This window comes from Platichthys flesus, chromosome 2, assembly GCF_949316205.1.
Source record: "Platichthys flesus chromosome 2, fPlaFle2.1, whole genome shotgun sequence".
Taxonomy (NCBI): Eukaryota; Metazoa; Chordata; class Actinopteri; order Pleuronectiformes; family Pleuronectidae; genus Platichthys; species Platichthys flesus.
In genome coordinates, this window is record NC_084946.1 from 29,204,152 (window position 1) to 29,222,552 (window position 18,401).

The 18,401-nt window shown below is 49.6% G+C and overlaps 1 protein-coding gene across 1 annotated transcript in view; it reads right to left on the reverse strand.

The window, feature by feature from the left end:
• Window positions 1-231: 231 nt before the first annotated feature.
• Window positions 232-18,401, reverse strand: part of dag1 (dystroglycan 1) — a 33,147-nt gene continuing 14,977 nt past the window's right edge. Inside the window, exons 2-4 of the mRNA XM_062409960.1 lie at window positions 15,366-16,038; window positions 3,761-4,219; window positions 232-3,685 (exon numbers count right to left, since the gene is read on the reverse strand). Coding sequence (XP_062265944.1) covers window positions 1,859-3,685; window positions 3,761-4,219; window positions 15,366-15,728 — 2,649 coding nt within the window. The 5' untranslated portion in view covers window positions 15,729-16,038 and the 3' untranslated portion in view covers window positions 232-1,858. The remainder of the gene's footprint in view (window positions 3,686-3,760; window positions 4,220-15,365; window positions 16,039-18,401) is intronic.

Below are 18,401 nucleotides of genomic sequence, written 5' to 3' on the forward strand. Positions count from 1 at the left end.
AGGTCCCTTCAGACAAGCTGCACCGAATCATCCACTGCTCTGGAGACATCGGGTTCACAAGAGGGACAGACACAAAACACCAAACCTCTGGTCAGCGGTGGAAAGAAGGAACTGTTCTCAAGAATCAAACCAGTTCCCATCAAACCAGTTCCCATTGCTTTGTTTAATCTTCTGACAGAGACGAGGACAAGATGGAGGACGTCCACCAGCAGAGACAAGTCAAACCAGATACCAGTTTCTTATCGTACCAGTTGGTTTTATTATGACAATGCACACTTGAAAAGCAAAAGCCTTGGCATCCGGCAAAACCCACGAGGTTATGAAACACGAGTCCCTGGCACCGACCAGCCGCGGAGCCGACTCCCATTATTATTGCAAAGGGTCATTTTCATCTCATCAGCAAACATAAGGACATCAAAATAAAACTTTGTGATTACATAAAACATGGGTCATTCCTTCTGTGTATAATGGGAGATACATTTCGATATGCAAACACACACGATAAAATAAAACACTTGAATCATGTGACCCATGACGAAAAGAAAGTGTACATAACTGAATCATAGTTCATAAGTCTAAGATTTTACAAAATCACAGAAGACTAATCATTAATCAGGTTTTATTTCAATAATCAAACAATTGGAGGCTGTATCAAAAACTTTGTAAAAAATTTAAATTAAGAAAATTAGAGGGAGATTTTCTTTGATCGCTAATTTCTAGAAATGTGTGGTTCTGTCTTTCTGCCTCCGACCTTTGACCTTTGAAACGTGAGCATCTGTACAATCCCTCCATGGCACAAAGAGGAACCTTCCTCATTCATAAAAAAATAATTAACACTTGATCAAGATAAACCTGGAGCTCCTCCCCCCCGTTCAGATCATAACTGTGACTCTGTTCACGTCACTGAATATGATTCGTTATTTATTCTGCATCCACGTTTCAATCCTGATTTACCTTTAAATTATTAATTTACCATTAAAAGGTGTTTTTTCATCTATAATTATCGATGAATTGTTTCAATAAACAGGAATAAAGAATCTCCTCAGGTCGATCCCTTTCCTCCGCCACCCAACACACAGCACCAGCTCTCAGGACTTCCTCCAGATATACAGTGAATTTTAAAAACCAATATAACAAAGAAATTCATATTTAAATCTAAATCTTTTTTAGGCTACCATGTTATTCTCATCTTTACTAGACATCGTGAATAAGGATAGAAATAGACAACTAGTGTTAAAAGGCAAACCGTTCTGAATCTGAATAAACACACACACTCATTCAAACGTGCACACACTCCGCCCGTCCTCTCGTGTCTCCTGCCGGGGGTTCGATACCCGAGTCCGTACGAGCTGCCACCAGGCCGCCGTCTCCTCGGATTATTTCAAACCAGGACCAAAGAGTTGTTAGGCAAATGATTCATCCCCCCCCAAAAAAAGAAAAACTGATGATCTCGGGCTAGAGATGAAAAACAAAAATGAAAAATAAAAGTAAGTATCCAAATGAACAGAAGAACAAAGTGAGCTGCTGCTGGGATACTGGGAGCGCACGTCTCCCAGTGTCTTCTGACCAACTGGTCGACCCGAGAGCCAGTGCCGACCAGAGTGTGTTTGTCTCAGGCCACTGAGCAGCTGGGCGAGCACTGGTCGCTCCCAGCTGCTCCAACTGATCGTCCCACGAGTCCACTGTAAAACCCTGACCCCCCCCCCCCCCAACCCAAACCCCTTGTAGCTGTTTTGTACTTTAGCACCTCTTGTCATCTCTCCCTGTAAAAGTCCAGACAGACACCAGAATGGAAACGTCTCAGTTCCTCAGGCATCCTCTCCCTCCGCCCGGCGAGGGGGGGGGGCGGGAGCTGGTCTTAGGGCGGCACGTAGGGCGGGGGGGATCTGTAGGGGGTCATGTTCTTGGGCCGGGAGCCCTTGCCCTCCATGGGAGTGGAGAAGGGAGGTGGTGGCTGGTAGGGGGGGGCGTTGGGGTCGTCGTCCTGCAGGGCGGTGTACTCCCCCAGCAGCTCCTGGTTGAGGGGCGTGGTCTCTGGCGTGGCCATGTTGGGGTACTCGGGGGGGGGGAGTGGGGGCTTCTCCTCCTGCAGGATCAGGGGCATACTGGAAGAGGGAGGCGGCTTAGAGTCGTCGAGTTCGTCCGCAAAGATAATGGGCACGCCTTTCTTGATGAAGGTGGCCTGGTCCTCGATGGTCAGCTTGCCCTTCCTCTTCTTCCTGTAGCAGATCATGGCGATGATCCCTGCTATGAGCAGAATGGCGGCGACCACCACAGCAGGAATGACCGTGTGGAGATAGACGTCGTCTGTGCTCTGACGGCCGGCCCCCACAGCCGGGGTGACGGCTGGAGGCTCGGGTAGATCCACCTCCCCTGGTGGCACGAAGGAGAACTTCCTGCAGCTTGCTCTTCCTTTGACGTTGACATCCAGAGGTCTGAACTCCGGCTCCATGGCGTACCTGAAGGTCTGCGAGGGCCTTCCATCACTGTTGGCGAGTGTTCTGCTCATGACCAGGAGCTGCTCCCGGGGACAGGGATGCTGGGGGAGGCTGGTGTTGGTCCACTCCACCACGATGGACCCTTTGCTGATGTTCAGCAGACTCACTGTGCTGCTGTTGCGGTCCCCGAGGGCGTAGGCCAGCTTCTTCACCAGGAGGATCTTCTTGTGGATGTCGTGCGTTACAGAATGTGGCGCTCCATCGAACCGGGCTGTGAAGACCACCGGGGTCTTGTCATTGTAGGGCCAGCGGTTCACACGCACCTCAAAGGCGTCGATCGCATTCAGGCCTCCTTTGTCCGTTGCATAGATGAAGTACTCGTGTTTGCCCACATGGGGGGCGTCCGGCAGGCCGTAGAGCAGCTGGCTGGTGGTGTTGAACTGGATCCAGGAGCCTTCGCCCACCACCTCGTTGTGGTTCTGTCTCAGGGTGAGACGCAGCTTGTCGGTTGTGCCGTCCTCATAATCGAAGAACGTGTCCAGCGGGATCTTAACCTCAAAGTAGGTTCCCACCAACGCATTGACCTGGTCCAGGGGGTTCTTCAGGCTCGGCTTGTGATTGGATGGATCCACGATGACACCCGGTGCTGGGGTGGTGCGTGCGGCCGGCTTGGCTGTCGAGGTCTTTGGCTCTCTGGGCACCGGTGTGGATTTAGGCCTCTTAGGTTTCTTGGTAGGTCTTCTGGTAGGCGTGGGGGGTGTGGCTGTGGCTTCCACGAACGTGGGCCTGGTCATGGTTGGCTGGATGGGAATCGTGCTGCTGCTCTCCATCACCCTCGTTGGTTGAGGAGGTCCCAAGGTCGGAGTGTGGGCGATGGAGTCACGGACTCTGATGGTGGGTTTGCCCGGAAGGGGGACGGGGCCTCGTACAGGGGGGGCGGAGCTCTCAGTTGGTGCAGCGATAGAGGGGGAGGAGAGGGTGGGGACAATCCTCACCGGGGGCTCCACCACGGTGGTGGGGGGGAGCACAGCCAGGACCGGCGTGGGCGTGTTGTTCAGCTGGCGCCTCACCCTCTTCGGGACGTGGGGCTTCTTGTTGGCGATGTGCCAGCCCACCACCGGGTAGCCCAGCCGGGCCGACATGGTGCCCTCCTTGGCCGGGCCCTGGACACTGTAGATGTTGGGCACCGTGCTCTGGTCCAAGGAGCAGCCGAGCTTCCAGGACAGCAGAGCTCCGTTCTCCACCACCTGGAGACACATTCCATGGTTAGAGCTGGAGAGTTAGTCATGATCAGATGAAGAACAGATCAGTCAGTCACTCACCTTCTTGGCGTTCCCCGGCCCGGCCATGAACGCAGACATGTCAAACAGCCGGTTGTTGACCACGGGCAGGATCTTCATGTGCTGGAGCCCCACCCCAGAGAAGCTCCTCATGTCGTCCAGCAGCTCCACCCTCTGCTCTGAGCTCATCTTGGTCAGATCAGCGTCGAGGATCACCGTCAGCACCGTGACCGGCTCCTCGTTCCCACAGGCGAAGGGCCGGGCGTCCTCCTCAGCCGTGGCCTGGTTGGACGACAGCTGGGCTGCGTCTGCATCCGGGTGGTCTTCAGGGTGAACCTCGATGGAGAACACCTCGGAAGACGAGGACTTTGTGTGGTTGGAGATGGACGCGGAGATGTAATGGACGCCTTTGTCCTCGTCCAGAGGAAGCCCCTGCAGGATCCTGGAGCCGGCGTCCCAGTGCAGCCAGGCTGGGAGGGAATCCTTTCCCAGTTCAGTGATCTGAGGAGAAAGAAAAAGACAAAGGACTCATTCATCTGCAAACAGGAGAAGAAGTGATGATTCAAAGAGAAAGTGAAGTTCTCTCAGACATTAAGTGTTTGACTGTTAATTGTGGAAATGCTTTTTCTTGGCTGGAGAAGAAAAGGATTTGATTTGATTTGATTTGATTTGATTTGATTTGATTTGATTTGATTTGACGAGACAGAAATCACTAAACGCTTTTTGTCAACAACAACAATTGAACAGATTTTCCCACTTTTGTCTAAATTTACCTATTTGTTGATGCGTGTTGAGCCAAATTTGAACACTTGTGACAGAAGCTGAATCTAAAAACAACATGATGAGGACTCACTGCAGCGCTACACAAACACACACACAAACACACAAGGGCCCAGAAGCTCTGCAATCTAATTCAAACCCGACTGAAATTAAAACAACTCGGCCAATTATACGGCTGCAGGCTGTGGCTGATGGAGAGAATTGGGGGGGGGTGAGAGTGCATCTACACATAAATCCAAAAACAAACGCAACTTGCGCTCGACAAGTTAATTCTGTGGCTAATAAATCCTGGTTGATAAATTATGTAGAGGCGGTTCTCCCCAGACGCATCATTAATGGACTAACAAGCACACAGGCAGCGCCGGGGGAAAACACACACACACACACACACGTGCACACCCAGACACACACACTGTCAAGCCACAAAACAGACACACACATCTTCTCTCAGACAGGACATGTGCCCCCTCCCCCCACCACCTTTCCAGGGGCTTTTAATAAAAATGCCCATAGGAGAGTAACATCTCTAACACAACACCCCCCCCCACACACAAACACACACACACAAACGAGCGTACAAGCATCCTCAAGCGTCACAATGTGCCTGTAGGGGGCGGGGCCTGACCCCCCCTGATGATGTCACAGCCCTGTGATGACAGCTGACCTCGATGACGTCACAACGGTAAATAAATGGACGAGCACTCGACTGAACGATAAAACAAAATCAATAATAATCGTTATACAATCTTCCATCATTGCTATAGAATAAAAGTCTAATATTGACTTTGATGTTTTATTTGTGTAAACACTGAGGAGGTTTAACACAATGTTGATCGAGCTCAGTTTGCTCATGAAGATGAACTGATGATCAAACTAATAACTAATAGTTTATTGTTTTTAATATCTTTTCTTTGTCTTTATTTCTGCTCTCCTCTTCCTTTGGGTCATTATTTTGAAAAGGCCTCATTTGAACATGACGATTCTGTTCAGATAGAAAGTCTCAGGTGTTTGAAACAGGAAGTTGATTCATTGTTCCTGTGAACGGTTTCCTGTTCGGGTTCGATTCCGGGATCAGACTCACAACCTGAAACCTCTCTGTTCTCAGGCCGGCTCCAGGATCCGCTCTGGATCTGTTCCTCACCGTGTTCCACTCGTCTTCAGGCTGAAGGCCTCTTCACACGTTATTACCAATCCAATCATAAAGAGACGATGAAGGACAAGGGAGCTGCCAAACCCTCCTCTCATCATAACTCTCATCATAACTCTCATAATCGCTCAGTAAATGACTCGATTGCTTCCTCGTCCGCCAGGAGAAGACGATCGAGAGGAAGAGACACAAATTCATCTTTCACAACATCACAACCAAGGGTCAGAGACAACGACGTGTGAGGAGACATGAAACTCTCGTGAGGTCATTTCCTGGAGAATCTACAAATGCTTCACGTCGCTATAATATGAACGATATCAGATAAAACCTTGTAGGTCAATAAATCATAACAAACTACAAATCAGTTTTCGATCTAGATCTAGAAATATGATCTACATATTCATTATTTTCAGCCGTCTTTGAATTTAAACGACGTCATTTTGCTTTTAGAAGAAAAGGAATGAAAGTTCTGAATGTTGTGTTTTTTATCTCAGATCCATTTAAACGTTGAAAACCAGTCGCTGCCACGTTTCACTGTTCACAAAGTGAAGAAGAGAGAGAAACTTCGTGTTCCACAGATCACAGATCAGATCAAACAGCATCAAGCATGAGGTCGTCAGTTTGTGTTCATTAGAAAGAGAAAGTTCCCGGCCTAGAAAAAGGTTCAACTGAAACACGACAGCTCTTTGTGAAGTCGTCCCTGAGCTCGTTTCCCAAAATGAACCAGAAAAATACATCAAATCCCCAAAATGAACGAAACAAATATTTCCTATCTCTCCCTGGCACAGAGCCTCGGTGCCGGCGCTTGATGTTTTGGCCTGAAGGTTATCGTGCGCTCCAACAGCCCCCCCCCCCCCCCCCCCTCACACACATACCACTGGCAAGGTTAGCGCCCGAGCCCTTTGAACGCAGCCAGGGAAAACCCTGCATTCTGGGAGATTTAGTCGGGCCAGGCGGCGAGAAGCAGCGAGAGCCAGCTACTCTGAGAAGTGGATATTAAAAGGTGGTTTGAAGGGCAGAGGCAACGATCACAGAGGATTCACTCGGTGATCACCTCTCCACCCGTTCAGGAAACGCTCCGCCGGGGAATCGAACCTCACTCGCCCTGAAAAGACTCCAGCAGCTCGGAGGACCACGGCTTTCGAGAGGGACACAGTTACTCTGAGTAGCATGAAGACTGTTCACGGCATTAAACTGAAGATTAGAGCCTTTTGCGTGATTCACAGGATGAACGAGAGAGCAGCTGTCACCACAGAGCAGCCACTTCCAGTTCCCCCCCGACTCCTAAAAGACTCCTAATTAAAATGAAATAATCCATAATCTCATCAAAGTTAGTCAAAGTTGTTTGATCGTGTTTTCTCTTCTCGACGCAGACGTCAGCCACGAAGCCGGCGTGACTATCAGCTGCTGGAGACGCTGATCTGAAGTCAGGCTGAGCGGCAGGCGTGAAACGCTCCGAGACAATATCACAGATCAGCTGCCTCGGCCTGATTCCATCCTGCATCGCTGCCCCCCCGCTCTGCAGAGCTGCAGAGGCTGAGCTGCTCTGGAGGACGACGGGATAACAGCAAGTCCTTCTGGAGGACGACGGGATAACAGGAAGTCCTTCTGGAGGACGACGGGATAACAGGAAGTCCTTCTGGAAGACGACGGGATAACAGGAAGTCTTTCTGGAGGAAGACGGGATAACAGGAAGTCCTTCTGGAGGACGACGGGATAACAGGAAGTCCTTCTGGAGGAAGACGGGATAACAGGAAGTCCTTCTGGAGGACGACGGGATAACAGGAAGTCCTTCTGGAGGACGACGGGATAACAGGAAGTCCTTCTGGAGGACGACGGGATAACAGGAAGTCCTTCTGGAGGACGACGGGATAACAGGAAGTCTTTCTGGAGGAAGACGGGATAACAGGAAGTCTTTCTGGAGGAAGACGGGATAACAGGAAGTCTGTCTGGAGGAAGACGGGATAACAGGAAGTCCTTCTGGAGGACGACGGGATAACAGGAAGTCTTTCTGGAGGAAGACGGGATAACAGGAAGTCTGTCTGGAGGAAGACGGGATAACAGGAAGTCTGTCTGGAGGAAGACGGGATAACAGGAAGTCTTTCTGGAGGAAGACGGGATAACAGGAAGTCTGTCTGGAGGAAGACGGGATAACAGGAAGTCTGTCTTGAGGACGACGGGATAACAGGAAGTCTGTCTGGAGGAAGACGGGATAACAGGAAGTCTTTCTGGAGGAAGACGGGATAACAGGAAGTCTGTCTGGAGGAAGACGGGATAACAGGAAGTCTGTCTGGAGGAAGACGGGATAACAGGAAGTCCTTCTGGAGGACGACGGGATAACAGGAAGTCTTTCTGGAGGAAGACGGGATAACAGGAAGTCTGTCTGGAGGAAGACGGGATAACAGGAAGTCTGTCTGGAGGAAGACGGGATAACAGGAAGTCTTTCTGGAGGAAGACGGGATAACAGGAAGTCTGTCTGGAGGAAGACGGGATAACAGGAAGTCTGTCTGGAGGAAGACGGGATAACAGGAAGTCCTTCTGGAGGAAGACGGGATAACAGGAAGTCTTTCTGGAGGAAGACGGGATAACAGGAAGTCCTTCTGGAGGAAGACGGGATAACAGGAAGAGACGCTGCTCGAGTGTCCACGTGTGAGCTTTTCAAATTACAGTAAACCTCATTTGAAAGTTTGAGTTGACTATATGAGGATTCATAACCTTCATGTGTCTCCAGATACTTTCACTCACAAACTGTTCTACTTTACATTTTGTGCTGTTTTATACTTTTCTACGTTTCAGGTGGGAATTATTTTACTGTAACTCTGAAACACACGATGAGCTTCAAACAGGAAGCAGTTAAATCGAGCTGCACCACTTCCTGTTACACAGTTTACACAGTGACTCATCAGTTTGTCGTCTCAACGCGAACTTGATTTATTACTCATCTTGAAAAATAACCTGTAACTGCATATTAACGAACCAGAGCTCGACCGAGACCGACTTTCAGGAGCTGATGATGAATCAGGTGGTAAAATATTTATATTACTGATAAACCAGTCGATATATTTACTCAAAGGAAATCCTGATTGATTACTATGATGACGCTCTCAAACCCTGACAAAGACAATTTAGATTAAACTTCTGAAAGATTGAAAAATCCTAAAATAAGAGATACTAACATGTCTGTGGAAAATCCATCTGTCGGACTTTAATAATTCTATTAATTAATAATGAAGTATTGATGATGATTTTACAACATTTACAGTTTGAGGTAATCGTTCAGAAACGTTCAGGATCAAACAAAAATCTGAAAAACTATAAATGGAGAAAAAGCATCTTCTCTTTTCTGTTCTGCTGCTTTTCAGTCCAGATCTATTTAGGTCTCGTGCACCTGGTAGAACTGAGTGTGTCTATAGTGATGCTATCATCTCACACACGCACAGACACACACACACACACACACAGACACACACCTTTATTATCCAGAGGGACATAGGATCACTTCTGAGGAGACAGAGGAGACACTGGGATATTGACAGAGACACAAACTGCGATGGAGATAATGAAAGAGGGAGGTCAAGCAAGAAGGGGAGAGAGAGAGAGAGAGAGAGAGAGAGAGAGAGAGAGAGAGAGAGAGAGAGAGAGAGAGAGAGAGAGAGAGAGAGAGAGAGAGAGAGAGAGAGAGATCTCTTGAACATTGAGATATTACGAGGAGGCGTCGAGTCTCTCGCTCGTCAGAGAAAGAAAGCGACTCATTGTTGCAGCAGCAGGAGAACGAGGAGGAGGTGGAGAAAGGAGGCCATTGTTAGCGGGCACCGGCTGACAGCTCCACTGATAACACTCATATTTTAGAGGAGGAGGCGGCGAGGGAGGAGGCGCACCCGAGGCCACACGGCTGTGATACGAGCTGAAATGAAACCGGGAGGATGGAAAACAGAGGGAGCATAGAGGGAGGTGAGGAAGAGGACAGGAGGGTTCAGATGGAAGGAGGAAGAGGAAGAGGGAGGGAAGATGAAAAGAGAATAAAGAAGTGGAGCGAGACGGAGAGAAACCCATCGCCGGGGGAGCGAGGAAGAGGCTGCATTTAGAGGGGGGGGGGGAGGAAGGGAGAGAGAGGGAGGGAGAGAGAGAGGAGAAGGCGTAGAGGGAACTGTTGGCATAGTCGATTGTTTCCAGTGGAAAATGTGATGCGAGGAGGAAGGGAAGGAAGGAAAGAAGGAGGGAGGGAAGGAGAAAGAGGGAGGGAGGGAGGGAGGGAAGGAGAGAGAGGGAGGGAGGGAGGGAAGGAGAGAAGGAGGGAAGGAGAGAGATGGAGGGAGGGAGGGAGAGAGGGAGGGAGGGAGGGATGAAGAGGGCGGGGTCTTTAGGTGGCCGACCGGCAGCCGGATGTTTATTAGTGGAAATCTCACAGCTCACACTTTCAGTGTCGGAAGGAAAGATGGAGCCGAGCTAAAGAGAATAAAAATATAAAGATTTGAGATCTGATTTAAATTCTTGTTGATTCAACAAACTAAGAATATTATTAATTATGAACCCCGAGCGTCTGGATCATCTGTCGTCTGACACCATGAACTCAAATCAATCTGTGAGAATTAGGGACGTTGTTGGAATTTGTCAAATAACTGAAACTTTTCTGAAAAATGTCCCTGAACTCACTTCCTACTTAATAAAACATGAATCATTAATTTAATCATGATGTTAAATGAGTTGATATAAGAATATTCCATTTATCATGTGACTTATTTCACACAATGTTGATGAAGACTCAACTTTCTGCTTCAAAAACCTTGAATGTTGTGATTATGAAGAGTTTTATTTGAGCTCCATTAAAACAACGATTCTTTACCAGTTTCCTGGGAGTTAATAATCGTGTCTGATATTATCGACCTGTCACCTCACGCTCAGTGAGAACATCTGCCAGGCAGTCGTTCTGTATCACTCCAGCAGTAAAGCATCATTTCATTTAGCATTAATGGATCTTCAGACATAAAACCTGTAATGCATATCCAGAACTCTCCAAAATAAAAGCACGGCAGCTGAAGCTGAGTTTTGAGACAGAGGCTGAATGAAAATTCAGATTCTCAGATGAAACTCGTTCCAGGAACAAAATCCTTCTATGAATAAACGTGCTCGTGGTCGACTGAGGGAAACATTACGATAATTCAGATGTTTGTTACATCTGCAGCAGAGACACGTGCACGTGAACACACAACTATACAGAGGCCTAACGCACAAGGAGCACAAAACTGCACTGTGTAGTTAACGTGCTTTCACTTGCACACAACCACAAATACCCTGTCAATATAGTATAATTATGAATGAAGCCCTCAGCTATAAAACCTATAAAACCGCACGCACGCACACGCACACGCACACGCACACACACATAACTTGTTGCCAAGACCTGAAGCAAAACTCATAAAACTCTCCTCCATTCTCCTTCTCTCTCTCTCTCTCACAGCGAACAGATTCTAAGATTCAGAGGGATAGAGAAGTGTGTGTGTGTGTGTGTGTGTTGTAACGACAAGGACAACTGGAAACGTGCACACATCTTGTTGTCTGAGCAGCAGTCATCCAAGAACCAGTCTCATCTTAACAAACACTCGCTGCCTGCTTCACTTCACCGGACGCCACGAGAAAGAAAAATAAAACAGAGCATAAACACTGAGTGAGAGAGACAGATGATGTGTGTGTGTGTGTGTGTGTCTGAGGGTGTGTGTGTGTCTAAGGGTGTGTGTGCTAGAGTTATCTCCGTCTCAGCATTAAATCTTTTTCTGCAGACACTCTGCTTCAGCTCTGACTAATGCTACTGTGTGGTTACACACACACATGCGCGCGCACACACACACACACACACACACACACACACACACACACACACACACACACACACACACACACACACACACACACACACACACACACACACACACACACACACACACACACACACACACACACACACACACACACACACACACACACACACACACACACACACACACACACACACACACACCCCCCTCAGATTAAAGAAGTTGTTTCTCGTCTGTTTCAGTAAACGAGAACAAACGGATCCGTTTCTTCTCAGAAACTCAGAGACGTTGAAATTCTCTTCTCAGTTTGTTTCCTGGTTCAGTGAACGATCTCTTCTCACACAGCACGGCTGCAGCTGATGATCATAATCAATTAATCTTCAGATTTTATTGGTTTGGTTCATTAAATATTAGAAAAGTTATAAAAAACTAGACGTTAAATTAAACTTTGTAAAGATGATTGTGTGGTTTCAGTTCTTCTCTCTGATGTTTGTTCAAGTTTCTGATCAGTTTGGTTTGAATCAGTTATTTGATGATTGACAGCTGAGACGTGATGATTGGCAGCTGACACTGCCTCCTGATTGGTCGAGTGTTTCTGTTGATGTCCTGTGACTCTACCTCCTCTGAGCTGTGCAGACGCCTGCTGACGATGGACTCGTGTCTGTCGTGGACCTGCTTCAACAAACTGATCCACATCACAGAGTCTAAATATAACCTGCTCCTGAAACCTTCACACTCCAAACATGGTCGGGCTCCGTCCGCCCGGTCGGCCAATGAGACGGATTCTCTACCGAGCATGCTGGTTGCCAGGCGACAGCAGGACACACCATAATAACATTGTGAGATGTTTTCCTACAACAGAGTGAAACGTTCTCTGACTCTCATGGAGCTGGAACTGACTGGAGGACCTTCTCTCTTCTCTCCTGGAGTCGGTCCCAGCCGGTCGGGGGGGTCGGGGTTCTGTGGCTGCAGCTCAGGACCCAGCAGAACTTTGTGAGATCCACTCGAACCCAGAAGAAGAACCAGCTCATGAAGGAACCCGAGGGAACACGGGTGTAATTTGGAACATGTGAATCAAAAGCTCGGGCTGCCGTAAGTTTAATTACATAGCAACATGGCCACCGCCACTGTGCTGCCAGGGAACCGATCTCATGACTCATGTGTTTCTATCTCCTCCCTCTTCAAACCAGTTTCCACTGCTGCTCTGCCAGGGCCAGAGCGCCGGGCTCACAGAGCGCCGGGCTCACAGAGCGCCGGGCTGGAAAGACCTCCTAATGCAGCAGAGACACAGGGACATAAAAGACGGGACGGCTCCATGGCGTCTCTTCTGTCCTGCATCACGAGGACAGAGCCTCAAGAACCTCACAGAGAGGTGGGGAGCGAGGGAGCGAGGGAGCGAGGGAGCGAGGGAACGAGGGAGCGAGTGAACGAGGGAGCGAGGGAACGAGGGAGCGAGGGAACGAGGGAGCGAGGCATACCGGAGAGACGGCTGTGGTTTCAAAAGCCACCGAGAGAGAAACTGTGGAAGGAGAAAAGTGCAGAGGAGAGAGAATAATAGTTGCTGGTGTTGCAGAGAAGAAGAAGCTTGTGTTGTGAGGAGGAAGACGAGGGACAGACGGCTCGCTGAGGAGGAAGAGGAGGACGGATGGCAGTGATAAAAAGAGGAAGGAGAGGGGGATCCTTCAACTAGAGGCAGAGAGGGAGAACAAGAAGAGAGTGAAGGAGACGGAGGTGAAGAGACGATGAACGACACAGAGGAGGAGAGGAGGAGGAGGAAGAGGAGGAGAGAAGGAATCGAGAGGAGGAGGAAGAGGAGGAAGAGGAATTGAGAAAGGAGGAGGAGGAAGAGGAGGGAAAGTTAGTTTTCCCACCAAACAGCCCCCAGGGGAGGGGGGAGTGTCCAATTTACAACAGCGAGCTACTGTCCCCATTCATCAGGAGAAGGGAGGGGGGGGGGGCTGTTCCACACAGCTCCTCAATATGATCTGACAACCACACACACACACCACCGTCCCACAAATATGTGTTTCTGCACACACACACAAAAGCGCTTATCATGCAAATACTACACAATTATGAAAACTCAAAATCTGTTTAACACTCGTAGGCACAAAAAGTACACACACACACACACACACACACACACACACACACACACACACACACACACACACAGACAGAGAGAGAGACAGGAAGTGGGTGGCGGCCCTGCCAGCCGGCCCATCAGCCAATCAGCTAATCACACTGGTAATTGTGGTAACGAGGCGTCGGGGGGGCACTCGTCTGTCGGCCACTTCCATTAATAACAGCAGAGGAACCGGCCCGCGGGTCTGAGGGACCCGGCAGCACCTGCATACAGATGCACCGGTCCTGTTCAGCTGAGTGACTTATCACTGATACACACACACACAGACACACACAGACACGCACACACAGACACACACACAGTTAGAAAATCCAAAGCCGTCTCCTCCACTTTACAAATGCTTGAGGTCAGCGGGTGCAGTCGTCTGAAAGAGGAAACAGCTCCAGAGAGAGAACCAGGAAACGTCTCCGTCACAGAGAAGAAGAAGAACAACACCTGAAGAATAATCTAACACAATGAGACGTTTACACAACAGCAACACAACACGATGAACATCCGTGTTCCTGAAGAAATCCATGACCCCGTCTGGAACCTCCTCACAAGCCTCAGCAGACACTGACCTCAGACCAGAAGCTTCTAGAACCCTTTGGCTACTATCACAGAAGAAACAACGACTTGAATCTGACTCTGGATCTGCCAGAAGGTTCTTTACTTTGATCACAACCTGTGAGCGTGAAATGAATGTGAAGCTGTGAGGTCACGTTTCCTTTGGTCAGATTCTGTCTCTCCACGCTGCGCCCTGTCTTCAACCAGCTCCTCCTCTGAGGACGTGTCCCGGCTCAGGTCCTCAGCCGGGGCACTGAGACGTCTGTCCCTCTCCCATGAGGAAAGACCATTAGTATGAGAGCAGCACAGAAATTGATTTGGCCTTTCGCTCCACAACCTTGAGCCCCGACCTTCCAGATACCTGGGGGGGGGGGGGGGCTCACGAGGAGGAGGAGGAGGAGGAGGAGGAGGAGGAGGAGGAGGAGAGACTGTTTTTATAACAGCAGTGGAGGGAGCCTTGGAATTAGAAACTGGGGGGGGAGTAAACACAGTCCTGGAGTTATTGTTTCTGTTCAACCCTCCCTTCATCACTCCTCCTCCTCTTCATCACTCCATCCTCTCATCCACACCGGCGCCTCCTATTGGCTGCATCAGGAGCCCTCAGCTCTCAGTGTCACGGACATAATCAGGTTCAGAGGAATGAGGGAGGAGGGAGGAGGGGGGGTGGATATAGTGATGAGGGCGAGAGGGGAAGACGAGCGGGGGGGGATTAAGGAGGAAGAGGAGGAGGAGGAGCTTGACGGCAGCGAGGAGGAGGAGATGAGGAACCAGGAAACTAGGATGTGAGGGAGGAAACGAGAGGAAAGTTCCTGACCCAGTGATCAAGAATCAGAAAACACAGAAGACGAGTTTCTACCACAGAAAACAAAAGTGTTTATTTATTATATGAATTCATCGGTTCCTGTTGATTTAATGTTTCTGCTTCAGTTTTTGTACACAGAGAACAAGCTTTTTAATATGGTCCATACCATAATTCCCTCTCAGGTTTCTAGAGATACCAGATGAAGATCAATAAACACTTCACAAACACCTACTACACAACATGTCCAGAAACAAGCTGCTCTCAATAAGTCAATAAGGATGTGATGTGTCAGTCTGTACATGGAACATTCAAATATGACACATTTCTGTTTGTTCTTCTCTGTTTTCTCACCTGCGTGAAATTCTAAGTTGTTTGTTGTGTCTGTGAAAGATGAACTTGAAGCTGAGACTCACCTTGATGATGTCACCCAGGTAAACATCCTCCATCTTGTTCGGCACCTTCATCTGGAAGATCCGACCCACCACCACTGAGGAGTCTGGGAAGGCGGTGGGCGGGGCCACGTCCTGCTGAGTTTCTTTGGCAGCAGCCTCCATCTCCCGGATACCTTCCGTCACCTCCTGGAAGTCCCGGAGGATGGAGGAGTGCATGGAGGCCTCCAGCTCGCCCCGGCCCCCCGTCTCCATCAGCACGTCGATCTCCACCTCGGCGCTGACGGCCGGGTGGAGACAGGCCAGCAGGGCGAGGAGGAGGCCCAGCAGGAGGCCTCTAGTCCTGGGGAGCCTCACGTCCAGGCTTCCCTTCAGTTCACTGTGCATTCTTCACCTGGTGTCGTCCCGTCACTGACGCAGAAACCAAAATAAGGAGGAGGATATCCAAGTGGTGGGGGGGGACTCAGGGGGGGGCATGCACCCCCGACAGATAGAGCAAATCCTTCCTTTCAAATCTCCTTCCCTTCCTCTTCTTCTCCTCCCGGCCTGGCGCCAAGCAGGAATCTTCCCTCTTTCTTCTGCTCCTCCTCCTCTTTTGTCCTCGTCTGTCCCCCCGTCCCTCGGCTTCACTCGGCCTCTTCCCCTCGCCTTTGTCTCGGGCCTCAGAGGCTCAGGAGTCCCGTGGCACCTTGGAGATCTGTGGGGGAGAAAGGAAAGAGGGAGAGTTAGGGGGAGTCACTTCAAACTCAGACTCACAGCGACTCACAGCCAATCACAGGACGAGGCCGAACCCTTAAAGTGATTCGTGCCACATTCATCTCATTGTCCGTAGGAATCCATCAGGGCTGAGGAGTAATCTGATTAGTCCTCACATCTCTTTAAACTCGCTCGTTTGCTCCCCGACCCCAGAAAGAGAGAGAGAGAGGACGAGCTGGGGAGGGAGGAGAGGAGGGGAGGATGAAGAGTGGAGGTGATATACGGTGGGACCTCGGATTAGAACACAATGCAGAACCAGTCAAAGCTTTCTGGGAAGCCCTGATGAATGGAGCCCGTCTCTATTGTGAGAGGGGTCAGTGAAGGTGTGAGCTGGTGGGGGGGGGCAGAGAGGGAGAGTGTGTGTGGGTATGGGGGGGGGGGTGTTATTCATTCAGCTCTTTCATGAAGCAGAGGATCTCCTCCTGTGAGAGTCACAACAAATGATTTCCCCCAGAGAGCGAGGGACAGATACAAAGAATGGAGAGAGAGAGAGAGAGAGAGAGAGAGAGAGAGAGAGAGAGAGAGAGAGAGAGAGAGAGAGAGAGAGAGAGAGAGAACCTCACTCTGACTCCATCTTGGCCCTGAGGCCTCCAGGAGAAAGTGAAGTCACTGAGTTCTCCTTGTGTTTAATCTTCTATTCTTTTATTTGAATTCTTCCTCTTCTCGTCCTCCAGTTGATTCACTTTCTCTCTTCTATTGAAACCTGAATGCTCTGGGTTCTCGACTCATCAGTAGAACAGGAAGCTTCAGGACGCAGAGCAGAAAGAACTTCCTCTCCCTTTTAAACACTTGTGAAAGTCAACATGTTGTCTCAGTGATGTCACCTTCACTTTCTTTGTTTACAAGTTTAACTTTTCTCAGAACTAGTCCAAGATGGCCGCCGGGGATTAACCCTTTCATGTGAGCTGCCTTCAGCGCTGCAGGCAGCAGACCTGCTTCTCCACCGGAGTCTTTCATCTTTATACTTTCATTCACTCCATCACAGTGTCTCTCCTTCACCTAACACGGCCTCATCCCTCTCTCCCTCTCCCTCTCTCTCCCTCAGAACACAGCCCATCTATTCGTGGTCGGCGGAGGAGCGTCTCGGTGACGCCCCCCCGCTGAGCGCTGATGGATGGAGAACGAGGGACACACAGACGGAGGAGAGAAGAGAGACGTGAGGAATCTCCCGACTCAGAGCGGGACAGAGAGACGTCATCACCTTGACCCCCCCCCCCCCCCCCCCTGCCAGGCGCTCTCCACCCAGCGGACGGCTTTTCATCACTCAGGATGGAGGGATGAGGGGGACAAGGGCATGAAGGAGAGGGAGACGGGTGAAGAGGGGGAGGACAGAGAGAAGACAAAGTTTCATTCCTCTGTGACGTCAGACTGACGAGAAGCTGCAACGCCACTTTGCACCGAGCCTCCCGATTGGACGAAAACATCAAACAACCACCATTAAGACGTGATGTCACCGATGCTCGACGAATCACAGCACACTGTGTGTGTTTTTGTGTTTGTGTGTGTGTGTCTATGTGTGTGTTGGGGGGGGGAGACTCCACTTCACTGGGCACCATGGAGACACCTTTGTCCCTAACAGCAACTTGTGTGTGTGGGACTCTCGTCCTATTGGTCGAGATCTCTCCACCTCTTTCTGCTCTTCAATCACTGAACCAATGAGCACGGAGATTTATGACAGCGGAGGAATGAGAGTTTCCCATAGTCACGCCTCTCGTGTTCGGGAGGAGGAGGAGGAGGAGGAGCAGTAAGAGGAGGAGCAGGAGGAGCAGGAGGAGGAGGGACGTTTTATCTGTTGTTGGTTGGTTTGTGAAGTTTCCTGAACGAGTCAGGATCAACCTCCTGATGAAGGAGTTGAACTGAGGAGGAGGAGGAGGAGGAGGAGGAGTTTCCTGAACGAGTCAGGATCGACCTCCTGATGAAGGAGGTGAACTGAGGAGGAGGAGGAGGAGGAGGAGGAGGAGGAGTTTCCTGAACGAGTCAGGATCAACCTCCTGATGAAGGAGGTGAACTGAGGAGGAGGAGGAGGAGGAGGAGGAGGAGTTTCCTGAACGAGTCAGGATCGACCTCCTGAGGAAGGAGGTGAACTGAGACGTTAGAAACTTGGAGATTTGTCTCAGTTTCAGACGTTTCATCAAACAGTCTCAATGAAAACTGGGTTCATCGCTTCTGTGAAACTTTTAGTTGAACATAAACAAACTAGAGACCAACTGATATGGATATGGAAAGAAAGTTAATTGAGGTTTGATATTTTGAATCATAAACTTGCCTATAAATGACCTTAAATAAAACAAATACGATTGAATA